The 14,290-nt window shown below is 42.9% G+C and overlaps 2 protein-coding genes across 2 annotated transcripts; both read right to left on the bottom strand.

Annotated features, from left to right (window-relative positions):
* Positions 1–7,855: 7,855 nt before the first annotated feature.
* LOC143921313 (uncharacterized) lies at positions 7,856–9,559 on the bottom strand. Its single transcript, XM_077444561.1, has one exon. The coding sequence runs from the start codon at positions 9,557–9,559 to the stop codon at positions 7,856–7,858; it is 1,704 nt and encodes a 567-aa protein (XP_077300687.1).
* An 11-nt stretch (positions 9,560–9,570) lies between these two features.
* Positions 9,571–13,033, bottom strand: LOC143921312 (uncharacterized). Its single transcript, XM_077444560.1, has 2 exons — positions 10,238–13,033; positions 9,571–10,080 (listed from the first exon to the last, which is right to left on the bottom strand). The coding sequence occupies exons 1-2, from the start codon at positions 13,031–13,033 to the stop codon at positions 9,571–9,573; spliced, it is 3,306 nt and encodes a 1,101-aa protein (XP_077300686.1).
* Positions 13,034–14,290: the final 1,257 nt, after the last annotated feature.

The raw sequence follows: 14,290 nt of genomic DNA, 5'->3' as shown, positions 1-14,290 counted from the left end.
AGTTTGAGACACCTTGGAGCGTGCGAAACTATGGGAGGAAAGGGTCGGACAATTGTTATAAATAAGCGTGCGCACCAATAAATAAACACTTCGGTCACGACTTCGGTCACTTCGGTCATTCCGCACATCAGTCACGGTCAAGGCCGCACGTCGGGCTCTATTTGCCGCGACGTCCGCGTCTTACCCCCCCCCCTTGTCACCCGCTCCTCGTACTCCTTCCCCCCCTCACCCCCCCCCGGTGTCGCCACCCCTTCACGTGTTGTGTCTTCGACCCAGCCATCTTCGGCTTTACTTGTGCTCGCCCGCCACCATATTTTTGTGTTATTCTGTGACAATAAACGACGAGTACAAATTCCGCAACATCTTTTACTTGTCTACCCTTCTACGTCACGAGTCGTCGATCTTGGATGATCTTTCACCCGTTATAAGAAAGCGGAAACCAGCAACCTATCGAAACCTACAGTCCACATCAATTTATCCACCCCAGCTACGAACAACCCCACGACCAACCCCTGTACAGTCATCACGAACGGGAATTTGATTGTCCATGTTGGCCCTTCGGAAGCCGGATCTTCATCCAGTACATCGACGGCTGTCTACTTGGTGAACATCAACAGCTGGATTTAATCTGGTTCAATACGACGCGGATCTACCTGTGCACGTGGTCCAGTACAATCCAGAGCCAAGGACGACGTAGAAGAAATTTCAAGAATACACGTGGTCGAGCCGAACCGGAAATTGCAGCAGCAGAGACGAGAGGAGCAGGGTGAAAAGGCCAGTCTATTGATTTCCATATATCTTTTCTCCCTTTCCTTTTCAGATAAGCGTAGATCTATTTTTAAATTAATGTATTTTCAAGCGCAATTAGCGATCTACGCAACTGCGAATTTTGTTGCAATTCGGTCGGAAGAAAAAATCGCGTGCATAAAATTGTTACAATAAACTCATTGGCGAGCGAGTCAGCGGAGGTACATACATACATTCGCGCAACGCGTATTTGACGGTGCGAACTACACGAAACTTTCGATTCAATAATTAAAAATAAAATAATCACTCATGAATCAATCGTCAGCTCTCTGGGATTGATGCGCTTCACCACGGATTAAAATTCACGACGCGCAAATCTATATAAAACGCGGTCGCATTTTTCCTCTGTTTTTTAATTGTTGCATACAATGAATTTCGTGTTCGTCCCAAAAGGGACACCCGGCGGTTCCCCATTATGATCGACCTTTTGTTAAATTAATTTATGTTACCTAATGTGTAACAATTCGTGCTGATGCACGTGGTCGACATTTGTTTTCCTCATCAAATTTCCGTACTGTTCATGCCACTACAAGTGGTCGGAATTCACCCCCTCTAGTAATCCACGCTTGTGAGCGTGGTAGAGATTATTGTCGTGCCTACTAAAATGGTTAGTGATTGTTAAAGGAAATAAGTTTTCCCTGTTCTACTGTTTATTAATGTCGAAGTTTTGCTGAAAATTCACTTGGAACAATTATATTAATTACACGTAATCAGCATCTCCTCTTTCACTTGCTTGCGTCCAGCTTTATGCCGCAACGAAGTGGGAACATACTGTCACATCAATTTCTCTGTTTTTTATCTGCCCCTATAAATTTACCCGTAGTAGGTAGCGGCTCATCGACTTTGACGCATTAAAGGTTGCGCAAAGCAGAGCAAAGGGCCTCGAAGTTGGAGGATGTGAAAGAATCATCTATCTATACTCGAAGGACCCTCCACAATAGTGCCGTTGAGTCGAGAAGACGCAAGAAGCGGCTGTCTCGACTGAATGGGCGAGAAAATGTCACCTCGGAGGTGGCACATAACCTGACCTCGGATAATTGTAGGAATAAAAAATACTCATACGCATTCCCACAATTTTGGAATCGTTGAATATCGACCACAGTCGACAGATTAAAAGTGATTAAAAATATTATTTATTTATTTATTTTAAACAGACCATTGTGGCATACAGGAATTCCTAAAGCGCCACAATGGTCAAAAAATATAACACAAAAAAGAAAAAAAACAAAATAACAATTAAACATAAACATAAATACATCCATACATACATAAAAAATAGCATTTAATAATAACAGATAAAGTAAAAATATCAAATAAAATATAGCATAAGGAATGCCTTGCACCTACAGCCAGTTTCAATAAATATGTAAGAAACAACTACAAATACAAAACATCCCTGTAAGGCCCAAATGGAAGAGAGTTAATCAAAATTTCACTCATAAATCACAATCAATCATGAAAACAATGATGAGCGCAGACTACCAGATAAATGGGTTAGAGTAATTTCCGACAATTTACGCTCACTAAGGTGGAAAATATCACATTCAGTCTCGGCAGCAACGATTTCATTAAGAAGTCGGATAGCTCTTGGAATAGGAGCCATTCGAAAAAGGACTGTGCGGGCAGGAGGTACAGCCAGCAAATGATGATGTCTACCACGCACATAGTGATTAGGGACATAAAGCCCCAACTGCTCCAGCAACAACGGGCATGACGTATTACCACGTAAGAGCAGGAGAACGAAACGAATTAATGAGAAGTTTCTCCGAAGTTCAAGGGAATTATACCCAAGCATGCCCAAAAGGAAAGGAGTGGGGTAGAGATATGGGTAATACCCATATTCTTTCCTATATAGGAAACGAAGAAATGCTTTTTGCACTTTCTCAATCATCAGAGAGTAATTTGCTTCATGCGGATTCCACACAATCGCATTATACTCTAGCTTACTTCTCACAAGCGAATTGAAAAGCAAGCGAGAAGACAAAGGATTGGAGAATAATCTTGCATATCTCAAAACAAATCCAAGTCGACGAAAGGAAACGTCAGCGACTTTTTTGATATGGTTGTGAAAGGTGAGCTGAGGATCAAAAGTGATACCCAAATCGACAATAGATTCCACACGCTTCAACAAGACGGATCTAATGGAATATCCGTGACAATAGAGTGAATGTGCACGTCCATAGCTCATAATTGCACATTTGTTTAAATTAAGTTCAAGGCCTAAACTAGAACTGAACTCCAAGACAGCGTTAATATCAGCTTGAAGGAGAGAGGCTTGCCTCTCATCCTTGACAGCAAAAAATAATTTAACGTCGTCAGCAAACAAGAGACATGATGCATTACATAAAACTCTAGGGAGGTTATTAATAAGAATTGTAAATAGTAATGGGCCTAAAGTGGACCCCTGAGTAACACCAGATCGAGTAAAAAATGAAGGAGATTCATAAAGACCATATCTAACAAATTGCTTCCTATCACTAAGATAAGAAGCAAAGAGTTTAAGAAGACGCGTTGAAAAACCCACTTCAGCTAACCTGATCAAAAGAGCGTCATTATTGACTTGATCAAAGGCTTTACGAAAGTCAAAGTAGGCTACATCAACTTGCTGACCAACGTCAACTTTAGACATGATCAAATGTGTGAAGCAGGCGAGATTAGTGGTAGTGGAACGACAGGGTGTAAAACCATGTTGCTCATCACACAATAATCTTTTAAACTGCGCAAGAATCAAACGGTGAAGGATGATGTCAAAAATTTTGGGAATAGCCGAGATAATAGCAATAGGTCTATAATTTTCAACCTCATTTTTAGAGCCACTCTTATGAATAGGAATGACTCTAGATAATTTCCATTTTTCAGGATAATTACCAGAAGCAAGAATAAGGTTAAAAATAAACTGAAGAGGCTCTAAAAGCGAATTACAGCATACCTTTAATACGTCAGGGGGCACACCGTCAGGCCCAACAGACCCCTTCAGCTTCATAATAGCCATCCTAACATCTCCCAGCGATACCCGCGGAATGTCTATACCGACACCCTCAGTACCAATTTGTGAAGCCAAACTAGCATTAAGGGATGGTTTTCTCTGGTCAAAGACAGAGCTAAAAAATGAAGCAAAAGCATTGGCTACGATAATTATATACGATCGCGTTATTTAACTGTTATACTTTAAAACATATTTTAAAAACTGACCTACCTACATGATTACCTTTTGAACAGATTGCCTGAGATTGAATACATTCCCTTACTTGAATATCCTTTACGATGTTTATGTGATCGTTCCGATAATTTTGGATTACCCCTGTGTCCCATGCGTCTTTGTAGGTTATGTTTTTATGTATATAATTTTTGCGTCCAATCACGCGGTCATGTACCTCTGTACATCAATCAATTTATTGCTGAAATAGAAGCAAACATATTATTAGTATTGGAAGGTAGGGATAGTAACAAGGGAACGATACCGATTTCTTAATTGACATCCATTTTTTCTCGACCACGTTTTTTCCTTTTGGTTTGTCCGTTTGGTGTTGTGGCTTAGGTTACTGGTGTCCGGTTCGAAATAACCATCATGGAAAAGACTTCGATAATGGTTTGATGTAGTTTATTGAAATGTAAAATTTTACACGTGGATATGGGTCAGCGAAACGCTCGAGAACACAACATTCCCGTCCGCTAGCCCTACGCTGACTAATTGACCAGAGCGGTGTTTCCGCTTGGGTCGACAATAATGCCAACTCGTCAGCAATGCCAATCGACAATCAGTTAATAAGACTGTTTGCCACACGTCGCTATAAAAGTCGGAACAGTCTTTGTATATCTCTCATTGTTGAATTCTTTGTTCCGGTGACGATTGGGTTAGGTTGGGTTAGCGCGTAAGGTGAATATCTTTCATCAGTGAATACTTTGCACCGGTGATGGCTAGGTTAGGTTGGGTGAGGTTGGAATAGCACGTAAGGTGTTTGTATATCTCGCATTGTTGAATACTTTGCTCCGGTGACGATTTGGTTAGGTTCGGTTAGCGCGTAAGGTGTATATCTTTCATAGGTGAATACTTTACACCGGTGATGGCTAGGTAAGGTTGGGTTAGGTTAGGATAGCACGTAAGGTGTTTGTATACCTCGCATTGTTTAATTCTTTGCTCCGGTGACGATTGGGTTAGGTTGGGTTAGCGCTTTATGTGTATATCTTTCATGGGTGAATACTTTGCACCGGACATGGCTTGGTTAGGTTGGGTTAGGTTGGGTTAGCGCGTAAGGTGAATATCTTTCATCAGTGAATACTTTGCACCGGTGATGGCTAGGTTAGGTTGGGTGAGGTTGGAATAGCACGTAAGGTGTTTGTATATCTCGCATTGTTGAATACTTTGCTCCGGTGACGATTGGGTTAGGTTGGTTTAGCGCGTAAGGTGTATATCTTTCATCGGTGAATACTTTTCACTGGTGATGGCTAGGTTAGGTTGGGTTAGGTTTGGATAATACGTAAGGTGTTTGTTTATCTGGCATATTTTAATACTTTGCTCCGGTGACGATTGGGTTAGGTTGGGTTAGCGCGTAAAGTGTATGTCTTTCATCGGTGAATACTTTGCACCGGTGATGGCTAGGTAAGGTTGGGTTAGGTTGGGATAGCACGTAAGGTGTTTGTATATCTCGCATTGTTGAATACTTTGCTCCGGTGACGATTGGGCTAGGTTGGGTTAGCGCGAAAGGTGTATAACTTTCATCGGTAAATACTTTTCACTGGTGATGGCAAGGTTAGGTTGGGTTAGGTTTGGATAATACGTAAGGTGTTTGTTTATCTCGCATATTTTAATACTTTGCTCCGGTGACTATTGGGTTAGGTTGGGTTAGCGCGTAAGGTGTATATCTTTCATCGGTGAATACTTTGCACCGGTGATGGCTAGGTAAGGTTGGGTTAGGTTGGGATAGCACGTAAGGTGTTTGTATATCTTGCATTGTTGAATACTTTGCTCCGGTGACGATTGGGCTAGGTTGGGTTAGCGCGAAAGGTGTATAACTTTCATAAATGTTTGTATATCTCGCATTGTTGAATACTTTGCTCCGGTGACGATTGGGTTAGGTTGGGTTAGCGCGTAAGGTGTATATATTTCATCGGTGAATACTTTGCACCGGTGATGGCTAGGTTAGGTTGGGTTAGGTTGGGATAGCACGCAAGGTGTTTGTATATCTCGCATATTTGAATTATTTGCTCCGGTGACGATTGGTTTAGGTTGAGTTAGCGCGTAAGGTGAATATCTTTCATCAGTGAATACTTTGCACCGGTGATGGCTAGGTTAGGTTGGGTGAGGTTGGAATAGCACGTAAGGTGTTTGTATATCTCGCATTGTTGAATACTTTGCTCCGGTGACGATTTGGTTAGGTTCGGTTAGCGCGTAAGGTGTATATCTTTCATAGGTGAATACTTTACACCGGTGATGGCTAGGTTAGGTTGGGTAAGGTTGGTGGACAATCAAATTCCCGTTCGTGATGACTGTACAGGGGTTGGTCGTGGGGTTGTTCGTAGCTGGGGTGGATAAATTGATGTGGACTGTAGGTTTCGATAGGTTGCTGGTTTCCGCTTTCTTATAACGGGTGAAAGATCATCCAAGATCGACGACTCGTGACGTAGAAGGGTAGACAAGTAAAAGATGTTGCGGAATTTGTACTCGTCGTTTATTGTCACAGAATAACACAAAAATATGGTGGCGGGCGAGCACAAGTAAAGCCGAAGATGGCTGGGTCGAAGACACAACACGTGAAGGGGTGGCGACACCGGGGGGGGGTGTGAGGGGGGGAAGGAGTACGAGGAGCGGGTGACAAGGGGGGGGGGGGTAAGACGCGGACGTCGCGGCAAATAGAGCCCGACGTGCGGCCTTGACCGTGACTGATGTGCGGAATGACCGAAGTGACCGAAGTCGTGACCGAAGTGTTTATTTATTGGTGCGCACGCTTATTTATAACAATTGTCCGACCCTTTCCTCCCATAGTTTCGCACGCTCCAAGGTGTCTCAAACTGTGGGAGGTCGTCGAACGTAACAAAAGTTCTTCCATACCCCGGGCGTGAAAAGTATTTTTCACTTGTAGTACTAAGCTGGAAGAATTTGATTTTTATTCTTCAGGAGTGATGGTTGAATTCTTGCTTTAGATAGTTAACTGGTTCAAGTTGATGTTCTTACAACTGTGATTTTCATTGATCCACCAACTTGACCTTGTTACCATTGATGTTGTGTCATTGGTTAAGGAATAGGAAGTTGCCGCCCTGGATTATCGCTAAGTTAATTATTATAAGCTATTACATAGTTCAACATGGAATTACATGCAATCGCTAAAAAGAAGTATGATTTGAAATGAATCTGGATGTACAGAGTACATTGATTCAACCATGAATAAAATTACAAGCTAATTTAGTTCACAATTGTTTAGAGTGCAAGTTGCATGGCTTGTTACACGATAAGTTGTTACTGCATGTTGCCTGCCTCTAATCATTTTCAATGAACTAGCGTGTATCATACTGTTTGATAATAATTATTTTGAGATGAATTTACAGAATGCATCGACTATAGCGATTATGCAATGCGTCTGAGAGCCAACAGTGGCTGTATTGCGAACATGAATACGCATTGCATTTGTTGAAATGACCGAATTGGTCATGTTTGAAAGCAGACACTCCAAGAGTTATGTGTCGCTATACAAATTAACATTTATTAGTTGATTTCAATTGAATCATGTTAATTAGCATTTGAGGAAGCAAATTTAATATGTTGATCACCTAACAGTTGGTGATGCAACCCTTTTAAACTTAAATCTAATTGTTAGATATTCTATCAAAAAGGCTTAGTTTAAATTACCTATAAATATTTTAATTTAAGGTTAAGAATTTAATTTTGACAGGTGTGCTGCCTTGTTGACATTGGCTAGCTGTCACCTGTTTGTTTATAAACAAAGTCCAAATAAACGGACCGTTTTTGGGGTTAAGTGTTGTTGACGGCTGATGGCCGCCATTGTTTGTTGACAACCGAACTGTCACAAATGTTTTCACTAACACTCTTTTATTAAGAAGGGAACGAAGCTTGATTTTGATTTGAGACTCTTCCTTGCTCCTCCTGCGGTGATGAAGTCGTGCTGGAGGGTAAAGGGGCCAGCGCGTGAGCGGATCTACGGACCACTCCGCGGCTGGTCCGAGCGTCCACGACTCGTACTCGTTGATCAGGACCGGGAAACGTCTGGGTCACTCGTCCTAGTACCCAACGTGTTGGTTGTAGGCACTCCTCTCGTAGCAGTACCAATTGGCCTGCTGTCAGGTTTGCTCCCTTGTCGTCCCTCCATTTTGCTCGTTCTTGCAACGTTTGGAGATAGTCTGCAGACCAACGCGCCCAGAATGAGGTCGTTAGTCTTTGTATCTGCAGCAAATGTGAAGAATCATTAGAGGATGAAACATGTTTAACATTGGGCAGGGCGAGCAGGGGTCTACCGATTAGGAAATTACCTGGAGTTAAGGGAAGGAAATCTAGAGGGTCGTTGGAGAGAGGTGTTAGAGGTCGGGAGTTCAGGCAAGCTTCGATCTGTGTTATGACGGTTGCAAGTGCTTCGAAAGTGAGTGGCACTGCTTGTAAGATTTTTCTTAGGTGTGTTTTCATTTGTTTCACCGCCGATTCCCAGAGTCCCCCCATATGCGGGGTCCGAGGAGGTATAAAACTCCACTCGATTCCCTCGGATGCTACATACTGCAGGACTTCGGATGATCGCGAGGTGGTGAAGACACTATTTATGCTTTGGCGAATGATTCTAACAGCTCCTACGAAATTTGTTGCATTGTCAGAAAATATGATACTCGGCCGTCCGCGACGTGCGATGAATCTTTTGAGACAATCAAGGAAGCTGTTGGTAGATAGATCACCGACTACTTCAAGGTGGATTGCTTTTGTGGCCATGCAGATAAAGATGGCTGCATAGCATTTAATTATTTTGGAACCCCTTGAAGTGCCACTTTTAATTGCCAGTGGTCCTGCGAAGTCTAGTCCAGTGTTTGTAAAAGGCGGGGATGCTATGACTCGCTCAGTAGGCAAATTTCCCATCATTCGTTGTCGAATCAATGGGTTTGCGCGAAAACATACCATACATTCGCGCAAGACTCCTTTGACCTTTGATTTACCCGCTATCGGCCAATATCTCAATCTTAATATATTGAGCAGCGACTGGGTTCCCAGATGCAGGTGTCTGAGATGATAATCCTTTATTATTAGGCGCGTCAGTGGATGATTGGACGGCAAGATAATAGGGTGGATTGTCTCGACTGCCAGCTCGCTGTTTTGGATGCGCCCTCCCACACGAATTAGTCCATCTTCCATGTATGGACTTAGTTTAAGTATTTTGCTCGATTTGGGGATTGGACGATTTTTTGTGAGCTGTGCCACTTCTGTTGCGAAATGTTCTCGTTGGGCTATAATCAGCAGAGTTTTCAGGGCGTCGTTTAATTCCGACGCGGAGGGGATGCCGGTTTCTTTATACGGCAGGTTTTTGTTTCGCCAAGGTCGTTTGACGTATGCTATTATGCGCATCAGCTTAGATAGATTTGACCATTTTCTGAACCATGGATTGATCGTACTCGTGGTGAAGTTAGTCAGTAGTTTCAGCTTGATTTCGGGTACATTCTCTGGCTCCTGGTAAGTTTGGTGGGGCCATGTTGATCGTTTCGATCTTAACCATTCCGGCCCGTTCCACCATAATTTATGAGTTACTAATTGGTCTGGATCCATTCCCCGAGATGTTAAATCGGCGGGATTGTCAGCTGGTGCCAATTTGCTGACACTGAATGATCTTGAATGGCGGATACTCTATTGGCCACAAATGTGGTCCATCGGTATGAATCGCCCTTGATCCAATGGAGCGCGATTGTAGAATCGGTCCAATATACTACTTCTGATATTTTCACGTTCAGATTATCTTTTACATATTTCATTAGCTTGGTTAGTAAAAGTGCCGCGCACAATTCCAACCTTGGAATTGTCACGTGCTTGAGAGGCGCGACTCTGGACCGTGAACATAGTAGTTGACACTTCACTTGTCCCAATTTGTTTGTAGATCTAAGATAGATACATGCTCCGTATGCTTGCTCGGAGGCGTCGCAAAATCCGTGTAGTTGATGATCCACTGAATTGTAGATCACGGTGCAACGCGGAATTTCATAGGGAACGGTGTCATTCAATTTGTTGATATGCTGATGCCACTCTGTTTGTATGTTGAACGGAATAGGGTCATCCCATGCTAATGGATGACCCTATTCCGTTCTTGATTTTTTGCATGAGGATTTTGTGTGTTATCAAGAGTGGGGTGAGCAGTCCTAAAGGGTCGAAAATTTGGCTGATTTCCGACAAGAATTGCCGTTTCGTGAACGGACTGAATTTTGGCTTCAATTGAAATTGAAAATAGAAAACATCAGATTTGGGTTTCCAGAATAGTCCTAATGTCTTGTGTGATGATTCTGTAAAGTTAAAGTCGGCCATCTGCTCCTGTTCTGGTTGCGGAGCGATGTCTTCGTTGTTTGATGCCCACTTCGACAGTGACAGACCGGAGCTTTTCAATATTGAAGTTACTTGTTCTTTAATGCTCTTGCATTTTTCGATGGAGTCCGCTCCTGTGAGAAGATCATCCACATAGAAATTCTTCCGAATTACGTCGCACGCTTCGGGATAATTTTCTTGATTATCATCAGCTAATTTAATTAGGCATCTTGTTGCTAGAAAGGGTGCAGATGCTGTTCCGAAGGTGACGGTGTTCAGAGTAAAATGTTTTAGTGCCTCATTTGCATGATTTCGCCACAGGATTCGTTGGAAATCCCGATCCTTCTGCGAAATGACGAATTGGCGGTACATTTTTTCTATGTCCGCTGTCATGACATATCGATGAGAGCGAAAATTTAGAAGAATTGAAAATAAGTCCGATTGAACAGTCGGACCGATCATTAGTATATCATTTAATGATTTATTGGTTGACGTTTTGGCCGAGGCGTCGAAGACTACTCGGCATTTTGTTGTGAGGCTAGATTCCTTCATAACTGCATGATGAGGAAGATAACAATGTAGCTGATTTGGACTTGGAGGTTGGCATTCGTCCATATGTCCTAGAGTGTGGTACTCATTTATGACTCTCGAATATTCTTCCTTCAGTTTGGGATTTTTATCGAGTTTTCTTTCTAAGTACTGGAATCGTTTCTCAGCTATGGAGACTGATGCGCCCAAGATGGCTGGATTCATTTTGAATGGCAGTGATACGCAAAATTTTCCCGATCCCAGCTTAGTTACATTTTCCAAAAAATGTTCCTCACATTTTGTTTCTTCCGGTGAACGATGTGGCCGCGCAGGAACTTCGTCGAGTTGCCACAATGACTGTACTTGTTCGTTCAAGTTGACCCCGGAGAAATGGTGTTCCGGTGTATTTCCGGTTTGTGTAGGAATGGTGCCTGTGACTATCCATCCTAGTTGAGTTTCATGAAGCTTTATATTTTCGTTGAGAATGATGCATGAAGATTTGAAGATTTTCCAAAAAACTTCCGCTCCTAATAGCAGATCCATGGGATTGGATTTATTCCACTCTTGGTCCGCCAGTTTGATGTGCTTAGGTATATAAATTTCGTTGTTTCTTATCGTGTGTCCTGGTAGTACCCCGGTAATGTCATTTAGAATGAGACACTCGATATCTTCGGAAAATGGTGAGCATAACGCGGTTACTGATGTTTTCAGTGTCTTGGTCACCTGACTTGGCTGATTTGCTATTCCAGTGATCACGCAATCGACTTTTCCGTACGTTAGATTTAACCTTTTTGCAAGTTTTGTTGTTATATAATTAGCTTGAGAGCCTGAATCGAGCAGGGCTCTGCAGGTAATGTATCCTGCGTTGGATCGTAAGCTTACTTGAGCTGTGGTTAGGAGAGGTTCTGTTTGCACGTCGTTTTGTGCTATCATGCTGATGGTTTGTTTTTCTTGCGCTCTTGGCTCGTGAATGCTTCGATGGTGTTTTTTCTTACAAATTGAGCATCGATACCTTGACGTGCATTGCTCCTTTGCATGTCGTGATGACAGGCAATTGTAACAGAGGTTGAACTTCTTTATGAGTTCACATCGCTGTTTAATAGTTTGTTCGGTATATTTTGGGCATTTGTTTACAAAGTGTCCTGCCGAGCAAATGTGACATCGTGGTGTCAGTTGTGGTGGAATTTCTTCTGCCGTGACTTCTTCAGCTATGGCCACGTGAGATTTGATTCGTTTTGTATTTACTGCGTCTGAGGTTGCAGTTACTCGTAGAGCGTTGCATCTGTTGTTAAGGAACCGCTCGAATGTTTCGTAGCGGGGAATTAATTTGTGGGATAATGACATCTCCCAATCCAGTTGGATTCGTTGTGGGAGCTTCCTTAATAACATGCAGATTAGAAAGCCATTCCATTCGCCTTCCGGTTGTAAATTCCATTTCAGTGCTTGGATTGACGCAGTCACCTTATCCAGCAGCGTTCTCAGGTCTTTATGATTTTCCCTTGTAATTGGGGCGAGATCCAGGAGTGTGTAGATCTGGTTGTTGTGGTTCAGGCGAGGGTGATCGTATCGGTCCGTCAACAGAGTCCATGCTTCCAGGAAACTGTTCGCCGATGCTTCGAGTCCATCGATTAACTTCTTGGCCGTTCCACGTAGTTGTGCTTTCAGCAACAAAAACTTTTCCCAATGATTGTAGGCGTTGTTTTCAGCCACCACTCGGGAAAATGCTGTTTGGAAGCTCTTCCACTCATCATTGGATCCATCGATTGGCAGGGTGATCGGCGGAAGTTTGATAAAGTCGCTTCTGCTCTCCGTTTGCCGATTCCAGCTTACTCGTTCAGTGGCCTTTTCAATGGTGAGGGCCTCCATGCTGTCTTTCAATTCGCCATATTGATTGATCAGCTGGTAGCGTTCTTCGATGACGGAATTGAGTTCGCCGTCATCATTGTTGGCGTCTTGTTCCCTTTGCGCGCTTTCTTCAATGTAGTTATTGAACGCCGATTTCACCACGTTGAATCGGAGTTCGATTTGAGTGCGGCTGCCGGGAGCTTGCAATAACTTGCCATAATCCTTAAATACTTTAATCACAGCCTTTAAATTCTGAAATTGCTTAATATCCTTGGCGGGTGCAGGTCCGACCATCGGTGGTGCATTGTCCATGATAGAAAGGGTCTGCATTTTATCTTGCAGCTCGTGGATTGACATCTTGAGTTTTGAAATGTTCAGTCCGGTTGTGGCTTGTGATTAAATCTAATAGACTGTGCGAGAGTTGTTTATGTACATGTATGCATGTAATAAATATTCATCCAACGAGTTAATTGAACGAATTGATTGTTGATTAAGGTACACGTTGCACAAAGAGTTTACTACTTGTAGTGCCGTGAACAAAAGGTATACCGCGTCGTTGGTTTACATCGAACGTGATATTATTATTAATTAAAATATATTATTTAAAAGATTGGGGATCAGTGACGATCCACTGATTGCGTTGTTGCTACTGTTGTTTGTTTACATTGGGCGTGTAACGATTGCAAAACTGTGGGACTCAATATAATATAATGTTAATTATATATACATACATAATTTAACAGAAAAGTGGTACATAAATGGAAATTTTATACATTGAAATATTTTCATACACATATGTGATAAAATAAAAAATAAAAAATTGGAAAATCATCACGCCATCGGTTGTTTAAACTTTTTAGCCGTTTAGACTCGTTGGGTACGTTGGGTCGGCGCAAAGTTAGAAAGTCACCCGCAGATTAGTCCGAGGGGTGTGTGTGGGTTAGTAGTCGTGGAGCAAGTCCAAGTATGAGAACAGATTGAACCGTCTATACACGAATATGGCTATGGAGATAATGAGACACACGACGACACAGTCTCTGAAGCTGTCTAATGAATCTCTGGGCGGAGAGGCAGCGAGCCGAGACGGAGAGGGCGGGCGCGGGAGGCGCTCGGGACACGCGACCGCCGACGACGCTGCCGCCACCGAGGGGGCGCCGCTGGCGGAGGGGCGCGCGGACGAGCAGCAGGGGGAGGGCGAGGTGCCGGGGGTGGGTGTGGGAGTGGGTGGGGTGGGGTTGGGTGTGGGAGGTAGCAGGAGTGAGTCGGGGGGTCCGCAGGCGTCGCAGCGCCTGTATTATAATTATAATATGTATTATAATCAACGGTGTGCCCCCTGACGTATTAAAGGTATGCTGTAATTCGCTTTTAGAGCCTCTTCAGTTTATTTTTAAGCTTATTCTTGCTTCTGGTAATTATCCTGAAAAATGGAAATTATCTAGAGTCATTCCTATTCATAAGAGTGGCTCTAAAAATGAGGTTGAAAATTATAGACCTATTGCTATTATCTCGGCTATTCCCAAAATTTTTGACATCATCCTTCACCGTTTGATTCTTGCGCAGTTTAAAAGATTATTGTGTGATGAGCAACATGGTTTTACACCCTGTCGTTCCACT

Source organism: Arctopsyche grandis, chromosome 13, assembly GCF_051622035.1.
Source record: "Arctopsyche grandis isolate Sample6627 chromosome 13, ASM5162203v2, whole genome shotgun sequence".
In the NCBI taxonomy this organism is placed as follows: Eukaryota; Metazoa; Arthropoda; class Insecta; order Trichoptera; family Hydropsychidae; genus Arctopsyche; species Arctopsyche grandis.
The sequence above is the reverse complement of the archived record's forward strand: the minus strand, read 5'-3'. Positions and strand labels throughout refer to the sequence as shown.

Bases quoted from the DNA above. Each gene is read 5' to 3' on its own strand.
- LOC143921313 (XM_077444561.1), bottom strand. From the start codon at position 9,559: ATGGATCCAGACCAATTAGTAACTCATAAATTATGGTGGAACGGGCCG.
- LOC143921312 (XM_077444560.1), bottom strand. From the start codon at position 13,033: ATGTCAATCCACGAGCTGCAAGATAAAATGCAGACCCTTTCTATCATG. The intron at 10,081-10,237 runs GTTTTCTATTTT...AGAACGGAATAG, and splicing joins TCTGGAAACCCAAATCTGAT to GGTCATCCATTAGCATGGGA.